Raw genomic sequence first — 22,302 nt, 5'->3', positions numbered from 1 at the left:
ATCTTTGATTTATTTGTCTGCACAAAAGTCTGTGTGGATGTGAACATTTTTAATAGAAATTGTTTTCCAAACGCAGGCTTTATGTAAATAACTTGCCCCAAGTTAATTCCTCCATGTCAAAAAGGTCCACATCATTTTGACATAATGTTCAAATAGCTATGCTTTCAATAAAGAAACAAATAACTGTTTTTAAAAATCTGTTTATTAGTCTCACTAAATAGTATAATTAAAAACTCTTTCTCCAGGTTCTGATGTAAATTGGCATGATTTTGTTTTCAGTGCCGTCTTTGAATGACTGCATCAACAGAGTTGTTCATAAGCTTTTGTCTATTCTGAAGATTTGTTATATGGTACCTAGTTTGAAAATGATGCCAGTCTGATCACTAATGTTACCAGTGGTGGACATCTTTGAAAATCTTGTTAGTGCAGCTTAAATGTTCACAATGTTTTGGGTTTGTTTTAGAGAGTTTTTCTGTCTGGAGGGTCTTGAAACACAAATGGTACCATTCTTATGTCTAAGATGACTGCCTTGGAGGCAAACTTGAATGTAACTTTTATGGTTGCTCCTCCTGGATGGATGGTCATATTGACATGGGGTTTCACCAAAACATGTAAAATGTGTGGATGATGCTGAATGAAAAAGCTGATCTTGCTTCCTATATTTTACCATGATCACATGGTCTTTGAAAATCTTTTTATTGCTAAAGAATATAAAGATAGTGTAATCCTTTACCTGGTGCAGGTAATTTGGGACAGCTCAATCCAATTCGCTGTTGTGCATGCTTGGAGGCATTGGCACCATCATCGGAAGCACAGTTGTATGCCTATTGTAAACATCAACCATTTTTAGCTGGTTGTTTGTAGGACAACTTTTGCCCCCCCCCCCCCCCCCCCCCTTGAAAGTACAGGAATTGAGGTATATGACCATAATGTCACATAACAGAGGTCTTGGAAATGCTTAATCACAAGTATTTGGATGTCAAATTGTTATCAGGGATGCAGAAAATCACTGGCTGGAGTCCTCGGTATGTGTGCAATAGTTGGTGGCAAATTTAAAGGCTTGCCAGCCCTGCTACAACTACCTGCTGAGTGTGAAATTGAGTTGATCAGTTAATCATTGCTTTGATGATATTTACAATCACATAATTCTTTGGCTGATAGGCCCCCAGATGTACATGTTGTGATCATAAGAGTGCATCAAAAGAACATGACGCAATAGCTGGATGGCAATTTCAAAGACTTGGAACTTGCTACTGATTGGTGGGAAAATGTGCTGATATTTATAGTGACTGAATTCAGAGACAGAAGGACATGTACATTTGGTCATAATAAGAGTATGTCAAATGAATAAATTTAGCTTTCATTATTGTTTGTTTATAGTGTATCAGAATAAGTGCGTGTGACCTCAAAATCGAGACGTGACATTGAGATTTAAACAAAGGGCCATTTGAGAAATTTGGACATGTATTTTGGGGTTAAACAGGCAATTGACAAAGATTATAATGAGATTCAGAAGAGTGCTGAAGTTGCCAGAACTGACAGTTTAGATAGAACAATAGCCAAGTGCAAGAAAGTGTGTGATGCCTGGCTTTGTTCAAAATAAGGCCTTTCCTTGAATTGACAAAGTTCAGCCTCACTCTAATGGACAGACAAGAACTATGTCAGTGGTTTGAAGAATTTTGAAAATAAACTCCATGACAACCACTGGTTCTTCTCATCAGGATATTTAGGCATGCCCAATGTGCTTGTGCAACTTTTGCTGGTGGGGCTCTCATTTTTACCAAAATGAGAGTCCTGGATTATTAGTTTTAAAATCCCAGTGAGACCTCTGGCATATCATGGTTGCTATTTAAGATTTGGTCATTTAAAGTAAAAGGGTTGGATTTTTCACTCTCCAAAATGTAGGCTGCTGATGTTGTTCAGACCTTTTATTGACTGTTCATATACCAATTGAGGCACAGGAACTCAAGTAGGTTATTTAGTGCTAAGGCAGTTGTAGTAAAGGATTCATTGATAACAGGAGGAAAAAAAAGCATGTAAGCCTTTTTAATACATTTGCAATACAAGTGTTGTTACTAAAACTTGATCAACAAATAAAAATGACAAAATCCACACAAGGGCACATGATGGCTAAATAGTCCCAGCACTCTGCTTTACAGACCACTCAAAATCTCATCTCTGTGTTGGGTTTGAGTCTTGGGAATGTGAGAATGCTTGCCAGTAGCTTCCCGAGGGTTGGTGGTTTTTCATCCACCAAACATCCTGGGCCATTTATGTCTTATGAGGTGACAAAAGAAGGCGTTTCACATTCCAAGCAAACAACCAGAAACTACATGTGAATTGGACAAAAGTATTCGGACATACAGGAATTTCAGTTTTAATCTGTCATCAAATGTGATCACTGTTGCTAAAACAAGAAAAGTGTTTAAATGACTGAATGCATAGCTGCCAACCTGCACATGAATTTCACTTCTTCAACGATAAAAGTTCGCTTCCAAATTTTGCTGTGGAAGAACCAAAAGTGCTGCACTAGTTAAAGCACTGTCAGAGAATGCCACAGAAAACCTGGTCACCAAGATCAACCAGCAGGCAAGAAGCCTGATCGGTTTTGAAAACAAAGTTATGATCAAGCAATTGAGGAAGTTCAAGTCCTCCACAGTCTCATGTCTTGGTAAATAACCACAAGAACAAGTGAAGTTTATGATTACCATAATAAATTGCATTGCAGATATATTTCTGCATATATGTAGTGTTTTCGTTTTATTTTGCGATCTTGATATAGTGTAGACAGTAGTATTGACAGTCAGAGTGGATGGAATTATTGTCATGGTATTTTTCACTAATTCATGTCCAAATTAATGACTTTTTATCCATATTTTCACTAATTAAGATCATGGAAGGTTGGTAGCTATGCTGAATAACTGCTCAGCTGAATTCAACCCAACTTTGCAGAAAGCATCCTGTCATAATAGGCTTTGAAATATGTGCACAATGGCACCAGCGCAATATCAAATACTGTCACTATTGCTAAAATTTGTTGGCTTTTAATGGTATATTATTGCTGTATCATGTTGAGAAATTGAAGCTAAGTACCGTTCCTAAGGATCTGGGCGGATAATGAACAAGCAACAGTTGGATCGGGGTGTGTGTGCTAGAAATGGAGATACTGCAACCCTCCTACTAGAAAAGACTTGACATCTTCTGATAAGCTTCTTTAAAGAAAACATTCTTATAAGATGCTGCAACCACATATAAATAATGCTGTTGTACCATCAATTATGAAAACCATTATTAACAAAGGAAAATCTTCTATACGAGTTCACAAAAACCACCTAACAGAATTAGACCAGATGAATCATGATTTACAGAAGTATCCCAGCTTGATCACCTTTGAGATTGATATAAATGCACTATCGTCTTTAAGTATCGCTGTAGTTAATGTAGAAAAGCATTTTCACAACTTTGTCACGTACAAGCTAAGCAGAATGTTGCCAACTTAACCATAAAGCATTTCGACATGGGTACCTTTTAATATTGGACGGATGTAACTAATGTGCAATCAGAGATGAAGATGAAAAATTACAGAAGATGGTTTTCATAACTCTTGCAATCAATGGCATTGAAAGAAATTTCAGCAAAGCTTCCCACTGACCCAGATTACTTACCTGGCTATTTAGTTGCATTGGGGTGTTAGGCAGATGTCAGCAGGTCAGTGATGTTCGGGCTCACTTTTTACTTTTGTTAATGTGCTAGTGTCTGGAAGTCGCAAGTCTTTTTAGTGAGGGCTTTGATTTCACTAAGTGGAAATCAGAGTCTTGCAGATACAATTTAAGATAATTTATTTGTAATATGCAAATGGTTAAGGAGTTTGCACATATCACTGGAGTGTTCCTGAATTTGAGATGATCCTCTATTATTTTTTAAATTACAATACTTAATTTCGTGAAAATGTTGTCCAAACTTGATTGAATAACTTAAGGACATTGAACTTTGACGGTCAATTTTTACATTTGAGCAATGGGGTGATAATACCTGAATTACCATTTCAGTCGAGGAGGTGGTGATAACTTTTGGACCAATGAAGATATCAGACATGGGGAATCTCAAGCTGCATGAACTTCTTAGGCTGGTGGGACCATTTAGTATCTCTTATGACAAGTCTGAATCCAAGGAAACAGGGAAAAGGGAACATACTGGGTAATTGTATTTCTAAAGTTTATTATGTCTGCATTTGTTTTAGATAACAAGCAATGACTTTGATTAGATATATATTATTTCATGTTTTCGGGTCATAGATATCCATTTGAACATGATTCCAAGTTTTATTTGCATTGGTTAAGCATTTTCTGGATAATGCTTTTACTACAAGTCATTATCCCCTTCCTGCTACCTGCAAAGGGTTTAAGTATCTACATAGTTCACATTAATTTTGTAAGCATGCTTAGTAGTTTGTTGAGTTCTAACTAGGTTGTCATTGATAAACATGTTCATATATTTATAAGAAAACTGTAATCTTGTACACACACAAATATCCAAACATTCGTGATCTTTCTGAGAGATTTTGTGTAATGGCCTAGAAACAGATTTGGCACTCTGCAATAAGAGGTTAGTGTTTGGACTGGTGTCCGGATAATGTGACTGGGTGGGAATTCATGCTACATGTCTGCGGCATGATGCCCCCGTACTAGATATCGCTATAAACTGTCACTGCAGACATCATAGCGATATGACAGAATTTTTTTTAAAGCTACACTAAAATTCCAAATCACACACACTAAATCATTTTTGTGTTGTTGCACAAACAAATAAGCCAAACTGCTTGGCAGAGTTTGATCAGTTTTGGTCTTGCATCTTCTTAGGAACACTCTTAATATTGGACTAATAATGATTATGTCCCATCAAATAGAGATGAAGATATCCATATATAATATCTTCAGATATTTGTTTTCATAGCATGTGATCAGCAATACAACAATAAAATGTCAGATACATGCTATTATTAGTCGTCACTTGAAAAGCTCAGCCAGACCGTTTATTTTCTTGTAGTGGGGTATTGTCCTTTGCTCAGGGATAATGACATGATGATTTAATTATTAGATTGCACACATTACATTTTCATGACAAAATGATACTGTGGACACATTCATTCTTTATATATGTTAGACTGATTCGTGTTCAGGCTTGATGGAAGATTTTGATACGGTTGACATCTTGTACTTGTCCTTCGACATGTATAGAGAAGTGGGGGTAGAATAAGAAAGTGCAATGGATAGTGGTAAAAATTACAGTCTTTGCCTGCATGATTGTAGAATTGATTGAAAAGCTTTTATTTTGCAGGTATTTAAATATGCCAGTCCTGTTAAAGAGGAATATGCACCTGATTACAATATCCAAGAGAATTGAAAAGGTCAAGAGTGGATTAAATAGAATTGATGTGGTAATTCCTGAGAATTTTACCGTAGCCGTAAAAGGTTAGTATATACACTGCACCTGTATACATTTCACAAGGAATAAACTCCCAAGATATCCCAAAATCAGATGTTAACTTGGTCTATGTGAAAATGATTAAATGGTGGCATCCTATTAGAGGAATCACCTGAGAGTTGTAACGTATGATTTTATCTTCATCCTAGTTTAAGTTAGAGGAACTTCAAGCTTCTGAAATTTGAATTTAAGCTTGTTCTGTGCTTCAAATTAATACAAAGATTTGTCTCTGATCCCACTTGGATCAGACCTGTGAAAAATGTATTATTGTTGGTCTATTTATAAACGATTAGATTTTATGTATGTTCCATTTACCTAATTATAATTAATAACTTTCTCTCAGGTAATGCTTCGGTTTTTAGGTGTTTAATGACAAGATTGACTTGTGCAAATTTCATTTGCAAAATATCTTGCTGATTGAACATCCAGCACTTGTACAATATACTCTTGAGAACTTAAGATTTAACTTGATTGTAAAGTCGAAGCTTGTTGTTATAGAGGCCATAGTGAGGGAAGCAGATCTGGAAAAGAAGAATGTGGAAAAGCAAGCCGAGTTAATAAAGGAACAAGCCACAGAGAGGGAAGAGAGTAAGTCAACACATGTCCTTTTAATTTTGTATTGCGTAAAAAGGAGTTCATTGCACAAACAGTGGACATAATGAGGGTCAATAAAGTACTCAACTTCACATCAGTCCATTATATTATCTAGGGTGCACAAACACTCGTGCAACTTCGATGGAATAATTTGATAAAAATGTAGAAATTAGTACCACAACCTGCAGATGTAAATATGGTTCAGTTCTTGGCCATGTTAAAGTCAACATGATTTCCATGGTTTAGAGAAGTGACATCCTCTTCGTGTTGCACAGCTACAATAGCAACTTCTCTTTTACAAAAGTTTGAAAGCTTTTATGCAGATACATGTAAATGAATTTTCTTGAGCTCTTTCACAGTGGCAATAGTTCAGACTCTCATTATTACATATTCATAATTTGTAGAATTGAAGATCCTTGTTACATGGTCAATAACCAACACCCCAAAGTTTGACTAGGCTTTTAAAGTTATGTCCAGAATTTCTGATATTTGGTTATCATTTGATTTTGTTCTGATATGTGTTTACAAAGCGCTGAACTTTGAGTGCAGAGCAAAAGGAAAAGAAACTTCTAGAATATTTTGACACGTCATCATTCATAAACTTGAGCTCAGAATTTGATAGCATGTTACAAGTCGTCTAACATGCAGAAACAGAAATTCTGCTTCATTTTAAAGAATAAAAATATGGATGTAATGTAAGCAGTATTCACCTGCATTTGTTCTATCAAATGAAGCTGTTGCATAAAATATTTGACATAGTAATTTAGCAGAAAAAATATGCTTGTGAATACAGCAGTGTATCTGCCCCTTTGTTCTATCCACATGGGAATGTAACGATGACACCATTTCTTAAAATTCAGTACAATATTAGATTTTATTGTGCAATTCTTTTGAAGTATAAACTTTCCTTAGTCATATTTTGATTTCTTTACATCAGCAAGGTGCTAATTGTGAGTAGCAGCTGATGGCATTCTCATTCATGTTAAATTCTATTGTTCTCGTGGATTACATTGAAAATATGAGAAAGGAGATTAAAATGAATACTCCTGATTTCCTCTTTCATGAGGATACCACATATTTGATTACCATTATTCATACTTCTTTGGACCAAAGATCCATAGGGGAATAAGACTCCCATAGAACAAAAACTGATTTTCAAGGCAGTGCAGGGGGCTGGACAAATTATGGTACAATGCTCTTAATTGAGCCATAATGACACCTGATGAGATTTTGTTGTCATTACCTTGTGCTAGGTTTAGATATTGCAGATGGCAAATCTGCATTGAATTTGACTTGAATTAATTTTTAAAAGTTAAAGGAAAAGTTAACTGTCCCACATTTTATCATTAGATGGAATACAAAAGCTGCAAAATTTAGTACCTAAGTTTCAAGAATGCCCAGGTTGGGTAACCTTTCAGATGCATTTTCATAGTTGTATTGTGCTTTCCACAAGGTGACATCGAATTTTTGCTTGAAATGGGCTTTGATGTGTTGTACTTTGATTATATTTAGTCTCAGAAGTAACATATATTATAGGGGCATTATGTAACGCCCTGCCACTTCTTGGCTTAATCTGAACTAAGCCTTCAAGATGCAGTAATGGTACATTATCAGACTTGTATGTAAATGTTACCAGAATATGAGATACTGGGTCTCTGGTTGGCCATTATGTAACTGGCAGTCAGTATGGGATCATACATTTCACAACAGATAACTCACAATTGGGAAGAAATTGTATGGAATTGGCTAGAAAAGTTTCCAGAATTGTATATTATGTCCTTTGATGTAAGTGTGGAAGTTCTGGTACTGATCTGAGCATGCATTTGAATGATGTAAATGGGCAAAGATAAACTTGGTTAATGCATCACCGTGATGGCTATTATAATAGAGGCTCATGTCTTTTGTACCTTACAATTTGTAGTCTTTTCCATGGAATGGTTTGCTATGTAAATCAACTTCTCTCACTAGCCCATTCTTGTTGTGAAGAAAAAAACACATACACTAAGAAATGTTGCAGAATTTGGTTACCACCAAGTTGCAGTAAAAAAAATTATGGTTTATTTTACCCTATTTGTCCAGCCCAAACTCTTGCACTGAACTTTTGTTAATTCCATTTTGCACAATTAGATGCATGTCTTAAAAACACTGGACAAAAATGTCTCTACTTTGCCTAACTTTACAGAGGACAAAAAGCAAAAATCTGTTAAGGTTGAGAACCTTCCTGACTCTGCCACTGAGGAAGCCATTAAGGCACTGTTTCCAGAATGTGTGAGTGTCACTCTTGTGCAACCTTCGGAAGGAGATGAAAACAGCAAGCGGTAAGTGACTTGAACAGCCATGGTGCAAAATACCTTGGTATTTGAACCACATTGTTTCCCATATTTTTCCCCTAAAAATCGGCTGAGGGTTAATCATAACTACCCGTGCCATCCACAGCAGGTACACGTATACCTGAACTAAATGGTACAAGCACAAACTCTGTGCAGCCCCTACAGTCAGGATAACATGTACAAAATTTTGTGGAAGGTGAGTGCCTGTAGTCAAGTAGGTTGGAGAATTTATCCAGAAGAAATAACTCTGAATCAGGCACTCGTGCATTTGATCCCATTTGGTGGTGATCTGGCCCCACCCGCAGCCTTATTGAAAAAATGTAATTCCATGATTAATGATGATAACCACCATCACCATCCTTGTTTCTTACATTCCTATGTACAGCCATAGGTAACGAGTATATTTCAAACATTGCATTGCAAACTCCTATGTTGGCATGAGGGTGGGTGTATAACATGCTATTGATCTACTGTTTCTACACATTTGAACTAGTTTTGATTCTGCAAAAACCACATAAGTTCAACATTAAATTTGGTTGCCATATTTCTATTTATATTTCTGGGTATTGCTCCAGTTTTTTTTGTGTGTGTTTTTAATATAAAATTTTGGACTGGCTTGACCAAAGCCATGTTAGCTTGATTAAACAAACCCACAGGTAAACATGAAATTTAGTAAGCATATTTGTGTTCATATATAGATTTCTTTTGATTTTCAGGCAGCTAAAGAAATGTTGTAATTTTACATTGTCTAATTTTACTGTTCATACACCAGAAGAACTTATGGGTTGGCCTGTTGAACATGTCAACACCAGTTTGGTATTGCTAGTCCTCTTGAAATGATGGGGTTGTAATTAAAACAATTGTGCTGACTAGTTGTCTTAAAATAATTGTGCAGTCTGATGTCCAGTGTAGCTACGATGGCAACCATCTTTAAAATAGTTATTGCTATTACGTATTACTTCAGAATGTGAAGTTGTATCCATATCAGGGTTTTTTCCTCCCAAAGACTTATGACGATTAGGTCCTATATAAAAGGGTTCTGCTTAACATCAAATATGGCCACCACAGCAGCCATCTTCAAAATTTTGTTATTCCTACTATTGAATTGATGGTCATATCAGCATTAGGTTTTCACAATGAGGTGCAATGTCTAGTTGGTCCTGATCGAAAATGGTGTCCAGCATTGCTACCAAAATAAACCTGTTGAAAATCTTAAATAAAATAGGACCGATCTTGTATCCAATGTGGCTACCTTGAAAATCTTATTGCCAAATAATACAAGATAATGTGAACACTCAGCAGTTACAAAGAACCAAAAAATGGTCTGGATCTTCTGGAAATTCTTTTCAGACAGTATAGTTTCCATTTGAACGACTGTTGTTATATGCTGCTCAATGTGGGTGTCAGGTGCTGCTTGCCAATCCATCTATCCCAATTTTGTTTTAGTACAACTTCACTGATGTTTGCCAATCCATCTATCCCAGTTTTCAGTACAACTTCACCGTGTTCAGTTACTCAACTTTTTGCTGGCTGGCTTGCCTTGGGAAGAACCCTATTATTATGTTTGGGTCCTATGGCCAATATCACTTAAATGAACAATAATGGTTTCTACATGATAATTTGCCATCTCCACCTTCTACATATATCAAACTTGGTGAAGTACTTGTACCTTGATTAAGCAGACGTGCCATTCTGTATGATTTGATCACAAGTCTTAACTGAAATGACCCTTGTCTTATGCACTTCTGAAATAACAGCAAAAAATTACAATTATTGCACTTAATTCTGGATATTGGCTTTGGGTTTGATTCAGTTCTGGATCTTCATTTTAATATTTGGTGGCATTAGGCTAACTTTGCTGGGGTACATCAGATGCTTTAATCTTTCATGTTTTGCATGCAAGGCATACATGTTCAAGCTTTTACCTTTTTATTAATGAGAAATGTCCAACAGATAAAAACATGTTTTGGTGAAAAGGACAATTGGCTGCTTAAAAAGTTGAAACAGTCTGCACAATAATTAGTAAAAGGAATATTCAGATGTTTCATCATGCTTGGAAAACAAAACAGGAAAGGTATCATTTACATTTATTGTACATGTTTCAGTTTGAGTATTGCTCATGGTTGGAGAGATGATTGCTTTAAAAACATAAAACTACAATGACTAGAACCTACTGACTTCAGAGAATTAGCAAGAAGCCATCAACCTCCATGGGGACTGGAACAGGTTTCTAAAACGAAACTGAGGCCACTGAAGATTAAGTTTGCATGATAAACTTTTTTGTTTCATGTAATGTTGCATTTGCTACATCATTTTGTAGTCAAAAGGAAAGATCACTGAGTAAAAGAAGAAAATGGCTACTGCATAATACTGCAAGCTCTCCACTATCCGCAGTTAGTAAAGCTGTTGATCATTGGGTAGAAAGGTCAGAGGTCACCATTATGGAGGGACTTATAAGAAAATAATGCTTTGTGCACAATTATATTTCAAGACCTTGTATCTTGACCAAAGGTTAAGGTTGTTGAGAACCACTGGACCAGTTGTTTCCCCCAGTCTAGTATACTCTTGGTGTCCAAATAGAAAACAGTTTGACAATATGTGGATGTATAATATATTGTTGAACTTTGGATATTTCTGACAGAAATTTGCACAATTTATCAAGAAAATACTAAAGGTAGTCGTATGAAATTTGGTATACATGTTCATATGCATATGTGGATATCTGATTAGGCTTTTCACCATGTTTTAATTCATGGATGTGATCTATTTGAATCATCTATTTATGAATACAAATTCCAGAATGGTTGTAATGGTCTAAAAGTTAGATAGGGTCAGTCCATCAACTTGTGACTGTGATAGTATGTCCAATTATATTGCTTTACTAGATTGCTGTTGCTCATAAATGGATCTGGAACAGACATGCAGGTTGTGGACATTTGTACAAACAGCAGCATTAAAAAAAACCTGAATCCACATAATTTCTGTTTTAAAAAATTTAATTCATAGTTTTGTGTCAAAGATCAATTATGCTTCATAACGTGCATGGTGCAAAATTGTAGATCTCGTCAAAGTTGGTTTTGTAAAATGCATTTGGTCCATATAGTTTGCGTAGATTGTTATAGATGGCTGAACCTGTAGCATTACTACAAAAGTATGTCCCTTAATTGTGAACATTCAGAGTTCTGAATACAAAATCTGCATAATAAGGTCACCGATGCACATGGTCATATATTGTAAGAGGGCATACAAATCTACTTATTTGGTCCCTGCATGTCAACAAAATTTACCAACAGCTTGCAACATGATGTCGAGTGTAACAAATCTGTTGGAACTGGATTGTATGAAAATGGTCCTACTGGTATTGTGTACACAGTCTGACTTGGCCATTACTGTACCTGATGCTATGTAAAGTATATGTAGCTGTAAGTATTGATAGCATAATCTAGTCATTATGTGTACTCAGATCAGGGTCTACACTGTCCATATATTGTCAAAGTGAGCATCACAGAGACAAGTCTGTTGCACATCATACAGCAACAGAAATGGGTCCATGATTTTTCCATTGCAAGTCAGATAGTTTAGCCCCCCCCAAAAAAAAAAATAAATTGGTACCCACATATAACTGGATTCATATTACTTTTCTTTTTACATCTAGGCATGCCATTGCCCTTTTCAAGACAAAGCTAGCTGCTAACAATTGTGCCAGAAGAAAGACTGCGAAGTTGGATGATCAAGTTCTGTCCTTGAGCATTGTTATGCCCATAGATTGTAAGTTTTTACATTTTCTTTTAATTTCATTAAGTTTGGAGTACCCATTTTTCCAGATAACTTGCCCAAACTGAATACTCCATATTCTTCATTTGGTCTCTCTGAATAACCTATTATCCTGTGTAATCTTAAAATGTTAACATGTTTCTTGATCCTACATCCTCTGAGCATTTATGTGTGCACTAGTTTACACTGAGCAGGGTTCAAGCAAGACCTGATTTTGAAGGAACAGTGACTTCTCCTTTTGAACAGAATAGAGAGAAATGAATGCCAAATAGGGAGCAGTGGGACCAAAGCAAGAAGTGCAATATATAAATGTGTATGTGCTTTTGTTCTCTTATTTGTCTTATCATCTATTCTTGGTATGGATATCAGCATTTAACATTGGCTTTAAGCAATACTTTATTTTCAAGTAGAAGACTTTCTCTGTATGTATATTGTAAACATATTTTGTACATGTTTAAAAAGAATCTATAGTATAAAATGGCAGTTGAAAATATTTCTAAACTACAGTGTTTGCACACCCTCCCATTTGTTTGTAACCCCCTACCAATTTTAAAAACAAAAAGCTTGAAGGGAGAAAAAAAATGCAGAAAACTTAATTCTTTCATTCATCAATTTCTAATATCTTACCGGAGTGTTGCCTGGGGGTGCCAAACACTCTAAAGTTTGCATTTTAAGTCAAATGGGATTTCTTTAGTAACAGTTTTACTTGCAAGGACATCTAACTAGCAACATATATGTTGTAGTTCAGTTTTTGTTATTGTGTTAATTTGGGATTAATGTCTTTGTACATGTGTACAAGAATTCTTCATTTTTATATTTTATTTTTATAAATAATTAAACTAGACATTGCAAATATTGGAAACAGACGACTTTGTTTTACTGAAATGGACTGTTTTAGAATCCAGAAAAGTCCAGTGAGTATTCTGTCTGCTTGTTTACGCCAAGACCTTCTATTTGGTTTAAAACTACAAATATTTTCATTTTTGAAATCAGTAGAAGGTGCAAACAAACAGTAGGGTACGTGAATACTATAATTTAAAACAACTCCTGTAACATGTACAAAAAAAGCAAATGCACATGTGACTTCATTTCTTGCTGTTCATCCTAATTTCACTCTTGCCAATAAAACAAAAACTTTATAGACAACATACCGGTGCATTAAAGTCAATATATGAATGAACTACCCCTTCTTTCCAACCGAATCAACACAGCCAACATATGAGTGTGTCTATTTTTAGAAAGAAAATTTCTTAATATAACATTTAACTTTCTAGCTTTGTTACACCATTCCATTGATAGGAATGCAAATTTATGACATTTTTTTGTCTACATACTAATATTAGTGTCATGCATTAGTTGGCTTATATTTATTTCACTGCATTTTTGTATTTTCACAAATATGAGTGATATATGATATTTGAAACTGATTTTATCAAGAAAATAATGTCCACATGGCAGTTAAAATCTTGACATTTTGTTTCAATTATAAAGTTCTTTTTACTGATTCTATTCTTGAAATGCAAAGTGCTGTTTACATGATGTTCAAGTTTTGAAACACGAGTTGGTATGTTTGTATCATGAAATGATAACTTGAGGAAATCAGGCAGCAATAACTGGTTGGGAAAAGTTAATGGTCAGTCAGCTGAAACATGCCTGTGAATTCAAGAAGTTTCAGTGCAATTGATATCAAAGCCAGCTATTTTATGCATGCAATACATTTTGCATTGGGCTACAAACACAACACACTTAACTGGCTAGGGTGAGGTAGCATTTCAGAAGTGGTAAACTACTGTCACTAGATGTGCTGCTAAAAAAATCACAGGGTGCAAGTTTTTACTTTCCTCACAGAAGGTGAAGTATAGAAATTTTTTACATATCTTTGTTGCCGACTTTGTCTATTAGCATGACCCCAATAATTTGAGCAGATATTCAAACATTTTAATTGATGAATTCTTTCACTGTGCACGTAAGTGGTTACATGTGGCATGCTTAGCTTCCCCTTTTGTCTGATCAACAGTTGAACTAGACCATTTCACTCATAAGCCAGTAACAAGTAATTATGAAGGAGATGACACCTGTAATCATTAATATAGCATATAAAATGTGATCAAGGTGATAATAGTAAAGGAGCTTAGACAAAAATTATAAGCCCCCAGTTAACTGTTTCCTCTATGATCGCCATTTTTTCATGGGTACAGTCGTGTGGCATGAGGTTAGAGCAGCATACAATCACCCACAACTTGGTTTAAGTTGCATTTAATACTACTGTAAGTTACATGTATGAAATATTAGTGTAGTTTCTTTGAGGTATAATAGTTAATTGATGCACATCTGTATAATTTTTGTATGCTTATGACATGATTTTTCTGTTTTAAAGCGGAATTCCCTTGTTCTCCCGACTTGAATCCGATTTTTCTTGATGTAGTACGTTTTTTTATATCACCTTTGATCTGGTTTTTTTTAGAACGGTCTGTTCAGTCCCATTCCACTACTCTTGTAACATATTCTTTCCATATATTAGTTAGGCCATGACTCTCATAAAGAGTATTCTGATTGGTCAAAAGTTTAAATTCATCCAGTGAATCTTCCTGTAATGGAAACTGATGGCAATTGAAAGCATGTTTGCAAGAAATGGCATCCCAAGTTGTTGAGAGAGACCATGACACAAGAAGTTTACATAAAGGTTTAAAAAACATTGGAAATAGGAGTGGCTGTAGCGAAAAGCCTATTTAAAAAATTTAAGTTGGTCAGTTTATAAGAAAACTGAATGCTAGAGGACTGGCATTTTGTGAGCTCTGCTGTATGTTAATCACGGTTGAAAAAATTAGGAACAGCACCTACAAAACAAGCTGCATACAGAAAAATTGAAGCTCAGAAGGCATCTGGCAGTAACCGTATATACTCACGTATAAACCGACCCCCCCCCCCCAACTGATTTGGTAAAACTGTTATAAAGTTGACCCGCGTATGAGCCAACCCATAATTTCTAGACTACCGGTACATCACAACATGCACAAAGGGAGTTCTGAATACGTTTATTTAGGCAAATCACGTTATTAAATAAAATGAAAGTAAGAAAGATAATTTATATGTTGAAATAAAAACAATTCTAAAGTAATGGAAATTGAAATAATCCTCATTCTAAAATCATGAATTATAAAAGTTCTGTCACTTTAAGAATCCTTCAAAATCTGGCTCTGTATCAGACTCGCCAAACAGTTCACGAAACTCGGCTTCTGTTACAGGCGTGCTTTCATCATATACATCCGTCATCATGGTCATCTGATAGTGTGTCGTTCTCCTCGTTCTCCTCATCATTGTCGGATTGAAATATAGCATCATCCTCTGTTCCATTCGTGGCATTGCTGATACAGCACTTCCTGAATGATTTTGCTTTTCCACCATTCCTGTACTTGGTTCTCATTCACAAAAAATTTGTGTGCTGCAGCACAGTTGTTATTTGCTTCTGCATATTCAATAACTTTAAGTTTGAATGCTGTATCATAAGCAGAACGCTTTCTTTTACTTCCAACACTATTCATTTTATCTAATTGAATTGAATATAAACTTCTAGAGAGATTAAACTGAAATAATTTCTTATAGTGGTAGTATACTATTTATATACCTTATCCTGTAATTATTTTCATGTGTGGTTGGTTATCAATTTGTATTTGATAATTATTTATCATTGTTGTTTTTTTTTTTTTTAACTACCGGTAGTGTGATTCAATTTATCAAAATATGATTGGTTTCAGCGTGGTCATTATTCAAGTATTGTGACAGTTTATAACTTTGAGCAGAAACCATGTCCACTACCATATCTCATTAAACAATACATCTGAGAGTCGGCATGTATTAGTAAAGTCATTGGCATTGTGCAACAAAACAAACCTATTATCCTCGAGGCATTTAGCACAGATTAAGCATATGGTAGCTATGGTACAACACTACCGCTAACAAACCACTTTTCTTTACAAACAACTAAACAACAGTAGTATATAAACTGTGGCTGCCGATTACTTCTAAAACACCTGTCAAAGAAATCCCACAAATTATATTGTTTTACAATTATTCACACAGACTCATATATTGCCCTGTTATTTACCCTTCCTAAGCTTGCGCGCAACAAACCCCTATGGAGCCTCTTGCTATTGTTCCTTTAAGACTATCATACATGTATTTCTACTCTTGATCAAAATGTTCGTCGTATATACCTTCAGTATCGTAATTCTTTTATTTTTTTACGTCGATTCTTTTCATATTTACACTGGAATAAGCTAGCATGCATTTGTACGATACCATAGAGTTTAATGATTACTGATTAGCTGAGGGTTAAATACTTGACTGGAGATTACTAATATGGCGGTTCTTTTGGAAAATAGACATACCACCATGGCTCAAATAACACGTATGGCTGCATTTTCTGGTGGATGGACAATTGTCAAAAAGACGTCAATTACGTTAAATGTTTTTCATTCATTATCCTACCACTTAAGTTAGAAAAAAAGTATTTATTTCACTTCACGACAACACAGATCTTATGAGCCATGTGGCATCATTAGGCATGTGATCTCATCTTCGGCGATCGACAGAAACAATAAATACTGGAAATCGAGGGAAAAAAGCGTTAAAAATTTCAGACTTGGACCTTGGCCCGCAGATAAGCTGACCCCACTTCTTCCAGGCCTTATTTTTTTCCTAAATTTTTCGGCTTATACGCGAGTACATATGGTAATTATTATAAGAAGAAAGATTTCTTGAATGAGAGAACAGATGTAGCTGTCAGAATATGCGCACTGCATGTCGCCAATACAAGTACCAGCTTGAAAGGAAAAAGTCTCTCATTGAGAAGGAAAAGAAATGATTGCACATTGAGCCCAAAAAGGAAGGCTAAACAAATCTTTGCCAAAGCCGCACAAAGAGCTCGACTGGAATATCAACAGGCTGTGTCCATTGGAGAAAAGACCAGTGAATGTATGGGATTATTTGTATATAGTTGATGTACTGGGGTGTTTATTTTACAGATTTGTTACGAAAAGAGAGAAGCATAATCTATTTGCTGCAAAAATTTCTCAATTTTTGTGACTTAATTACGATACTGACATGCACATGAAATAACTTAAGCACCAATAGTATTTGAGAACAAATTCATATGACAAAAAATATTGCAAAATTATTAAAGTCAAGTTGAAACTTTTTGGTATGTTTGTTAGTTTTCAAATGATTATTTTGTTATATATTATGATCATAAGTCTCACCCCCCCCCCCCCCCGCCCAGTCTATCATCATTTCCAAAACAGCAGAAAGCATCCTGTACAATTTGCTTTTATTTTGATAAAATGTATACGTTTAAGTGATTATGTCAAGATGGACTTGCAGGAAGGACATGACAAATACACTGACCAAAAGACCAGATTAATTTTCATGTCCAAGCTCTGGTTTGCAAAGTATTTGCACTTGAGCAAGTACAAAATATCCATCAATATAAAGAGGTCTTAAGATCAGCTTGTAATGCATTATGTTCAAGGTTTATACTCTGGTCATGCCATATTACATATGTCGGCACCTTTATTAGCATGTGTATATATATTGTGCTTTTATTGCTTCAGTGTCCAGTTTCATTATCTGTTGTTCCTTTAAGATAAAATGTAAAAGTCCATTGTTTCACTCTGGTCCATGTCAAGGTCAGTGTTGCTTTTGCAACAGGATATGAAAATCATCCAATTTTCACCCTTCTGCTATCCACAAGTGAAATAGTGAATAGACACAATATATGCTTAAGCATCTGGCAAAGCGAAAATCTCAATGAAACTACTGTATTTGCCAGCCTATAAGATCATACTTTTTTTTACCAGAAAATCTTAGCTTCATCTTATACTAGGAATTGACTGGTATGTAGATTTTGACTCCTGAATTGCTTTAGCATATTTCTCATATGGAAAATAATTTTCCTAGAGTACGAAATATCGTTTTGGGGAAGAGCTGGTGTATGAACAAAAACAGGAGTATTTTAAACAATTACATGATCTTCATTAGTACAAATTAACATAGATCACATTGCACTAAAGCAGCATGCATCAATAATTTATGTTTGTAACACATTTAAATGGGCCCCAAGTGGCCGAGTGGTCTAAAGCATTCTACATTATGGATCACTGCTATCTCACCTCTGTTTGCGTGGGTTCGAGTTTAGGATTCGGCCAATGTGGTATGTGAGAATGCTTGCCAGTAGCTTCTCGTGGGTCGGTGGTTTTTCCTGGGGTTTTCCCCGGGTTCTTCCACCACCGTGAATACTGGCCTCCATGCATAGCCTATACCTCCATGAATACTGGCCTCCATGCATAGCCTTTTATGTGCTGAAAAATGGTGCTAAACCCTACAACAACATCAAAGTTTAAATTTAATTATGTATATGTGCATTAGAATTTGCAAGTTAAAAGATGAATAACCATGACAAAGACATAGTCTACCACAATTTTCGTCTTGTGCCTAATGATCAAGTAATCTGTATGTTCCAATGAGAGAGACAGACAGATGTTTTCATGATTGTAAATCTGTATTGTTCACATACCTGTTGACTAGTGTACGAGTGCAATACCATATTCCATTATCAAATAATACCACTAGATAAGCGATTCTTCTAGTTTTTGTTTTCACTTCATTATTAGCACATTAACCCCTAGCGACGAGTTAACTTGGCAGGAGGTAGTAGCCTACTGCCGAGCTCTGTATCATCATGGTCATACATGATACAGTAAAGTGGGTGGTATTATAGAAAGGTAGACAGATGTAACTCTACAATGATACCAAATAATCTGGAATTTCTAGTTGCACTAGAAAATAGAGAGGGGAAAAACCTCAATTTTTGGAATCTATTTTTTTATATCCAAAATTCACCCAAGGTCAGAATCCGATTTTGTGTCCTGATTTTAAACTTTTTGGTCTCAGATCTAAGGCAGACTGGTGTGAGCTACAAACAGGCAGATGAACCTTTGCAAAAGAATAGTATAAGATGGGCATTTGGAATAAAGAGTGGTCTCGATAAAAGAAATAATGGGTCCGTTTAGCAAAAAAAAAATTTTTACCCTTCTGCTCATGTGCGAGCCAAATAGTCGATGAAAAATGATGTTTCTAACACAACTAGGCAGTATGTTATTGAAAGATCACATGGGATTTGGTGTTTTTGGATGCATTTAGAAATAGCTTTCAAAATGTGTTTCCTACTCCAATTTCATCTGAAAATGACATACCTCCAGATGTTAATGTGTTAAAAGAATCACATGGTTTTGTTGTGGTATTTACATGCTAATTAAATAAGCTACAGCTGTATTCAGTCATGATAACACCTGTTTGAGGTCAAGATTCTGCAGACCAGATAAAATTAGCAAAGCTGCCAATAGGGAAATGAGGCTACCCATAGGTATTATTAATACTGTATCGTACCTGGAAATGCCAGGTGGTTACTGTGGTAAATTTCTCAGCCAGTATACATTTTTTAACTTGTTGAGGGAACTTACAGCAATTTTAAGTACATCTAGCATCAGCAAAGTTTAGAAGAATAAAACAATAGCTTTCTAAGTACAGGGAGAGTACACACTTTTAACAAAATATAAATTGTTGGGAATGGAGAGGTCATTATACTTGTAGGACACATGGTACTAATTATATGGAAGAACTGTGAACCAGTCTAGAAATGGTGGTCCATAATTGGTTAATAATGAAAATTAAAATTTTAGGAAAAATATCTTTTGAGAGCTTATCCTATATTCAATTTTAAAAAATAGACAAATTTCTACTGATGCAAATTTAGCATTCTTACAGGCTTGACTTAGGAGTACTCAGTAATGAAAGTAGCACCTGATTCATTTGGTGCAGAATCAATATTATGTGTTTCATGCACATGTATGTAAACAAAATGCCGCGGCTAAAATGGTGTTCTCCACACATAAGCTTGCACCAAGGTTAGATGTGCATGGAGAATTATAGGTCTCATCATCAGCACCCAGAAATTTTAAATTATTGAATTTTGAATATGATGGTATTTCCATATGTTTACTATTGGAGTTGAATTAGTACCGTGTGTCCTGTAAAGGAAATTAGACAGCATGCAAAATGGTCATATTTGGGATATAACCTAATGGAGACTATTTTAGGATTAAATGATCATGGTTGGGCATTTATCAGTGTGTTAATTTTAGCTAATCACTCACAAAGTAAATAAAGTCCAAATCAGATCAGCAGATTTAACCAACAAAACATTCACTTTTATGTACATCGAAGTTTTCTTTCATTAGCCTCTTAACCCTTTACCTCATGCAAGTGGCTTTTGACGCCTTTGCTCCATTCACCTCTGTCTGCGCCGGTTCGAGTCTCGGATTCAGCCAATGTGGGTATGTGAGAAAGCTTGCCAGTAGCTTCTCGTGGGTCGGTGGTTCTTTCCGGGTCTTACTGGTTTCTTCCTCCACCATTAATACTGGCTGCCATGTATAGCCTATCGTGTGCTGAAAGATGGCGTTAAACCCCACAATAACAATAACACAAAGTAAATAAAGTCCAAATCAGATCAGCAGATTTAACCAACAAAACATTCACTTTTATGTACATCGAAGTTTTCTTTCATTAGCCTCTTAACCCTTTACCTGATGCAAGCGGCTTTTGACACCTTTACTCCATTCACATAGAAGTGCCTTTTGGGCAATAGGTAAGAAAAAGAGCTGAACTCTTTAAGTTTTCAGGTCAGCATCATTATATATAGCTACACATACATAATACATTTAAAATACTTCATGTGAAATAAATTAGGTACTTTAGTTCCATGTAATGATCCTGACTGGAAAGATTACCGAGTTACAGTTAGAATAAAATTTGCGATACTGTGTGGAACGAAGTGAAAAACACAATCTGATGTGTTGATTTGACCTTGTCTTATACTCAGCATCGACTTATATAATGAAGGATAGGAAATTTGCCAGATTTGCCGATTTTACTTGTACTCTGCATCAACTTTGCTTTTTTTGGGTCCACTTGGATTATACTTTTTCCTCATCAGGGGTTGCCATGTACCCTTTAAGCCCTTCATGGCTGAAGTGGGTTGTACTTTTGGTGTACTGATGTTTCACCATATCAGAGTCACCTCGTGCACATTACTGCTTTGAAGTTTGGAGCCATAACTGTGAGCCTTGCGCTTGAATGTAATATTTTGATCCAAGATATAAGTTGGCTGACATGCGGTCAACTTTTTTGATCCTTCATCTACAAGATGTAGTGCACAGAATCTGTTTGGTCCAGTGTTGGCAGTACGGATGGTTACCAGACCCAACTACATCAATCAACACAGCCTGTTAGCTTTACTGGATTTCCTGGTTTCATTTGGTAGAAGATTATTTGAATAATCGTCTTTACCATACGATAGGGTCACATGTCAAGTGACTCCAGGCTGTGTTGTGTAATTAGAAGAACCGGTTATCCTTGGTGGGGGGGGGGGTAAGTTATTCTTCTTCCCTTGAAGGATACCCGAGGAAGAGGTCAGATGCTCATCCTCTCCTCATGCTCTTACTTACTCTCCTAACGTAATGTGATTGGGGAGTGTATTTGAAGGAGAAAGCAAATTTTTAAGTAAATCGTTTCTCCAAGAATATTTACCCAATCATATTACTTAAAATCCCTCTCAACCACCCTGCCATGCAAGCATCCTCGTTAGTATCTTGCTCAGTTCAAAACTGGCAACACTTGGTGTCAAGGGGAGGTAATGGTCCAGTCATTGTCCTTTGACTACTGATATGGACAGGGAAAGACAAAATTTCGTCTTTTAGTAGAGCCATATTTGCGAGGTAGCAGACTATTATTCTTAATGTAATGTGATTGGGTATATATACATAATTTACTTTAAAATCTGCTTTCATACAAAATATGCCAATGATCTATTCCAGCTAAAGTTGCTTAAGTTATAAACATGGTTTGTTCAGTGAAGTGTACCATCCATATTGCTACATTTGATTATTAGATTTTCACCTGCCATTTGCCTCTTTGTGAAAAAAATTCCTGGAGCACTTGAACCATAAATGCTTCAAGAAAAGAAATAAAAATAGATTTTTCATCCCACAGTATGCTAGATAATGTG

General features: G+C 35.7%; 1 protein-coding gene across 4 annotated transcripts in view; it reads left to right on the top strand.

The window, feature by feature from the left end:
* Positions 1-22,302, top strand: part of LOC149803522 (uncharacterized) — an 88,772-nt gene that overhangs the window by 5,452 nt on the left and 61,018 nt on the right. For all 4 annotated transcript variants that reach the window (XM_089953281.1, XM_089953279.1, XM_089953280.1 and 1 more), the window contains exons 3-7: positions 4,050-4,197; positions 5,338-5,471; positions 5,983-6,072; positions 8,261-8,396; positions 12,064-12,176. In XM_089953281.1, the coding sequence (XP_089809407.1) occupies positions 4,050-4,197; positions 5,338-5,471; positions 5,983-6,072; positions 8,261-8,396; positions 12,064-12,176 (621 nt within the window). The remainder of the gene's footprint in view (positions 1-4,049; positions 4,198-5,337; positions 5,472-5,982; positions 6,073-8,260; positions 8,397-12,063; positions 12,177-22,302) is intronic.

The sequence above is a fragment of the Sinohyriopsis cumingii genome, chromosome 3, assembly GCF_028554795.1.
Source record: "Sinohyriopsis cumingii isolate HCF-2022 chromosome 3, ASM2855479v2, whole genome shotgun sequence".
NCBI classification, from domain to species: Eukaryota; Metazoa; Mollusca; class Bivalvia; order Unionida; family Unionidae; genus Sinohyriopsis; species Sinohyriopsis cumingii.
Note: the sequence above shows the minus strand (reverse complement) of the source record. Positions and strands in the feature narration are given on the sequence as shown.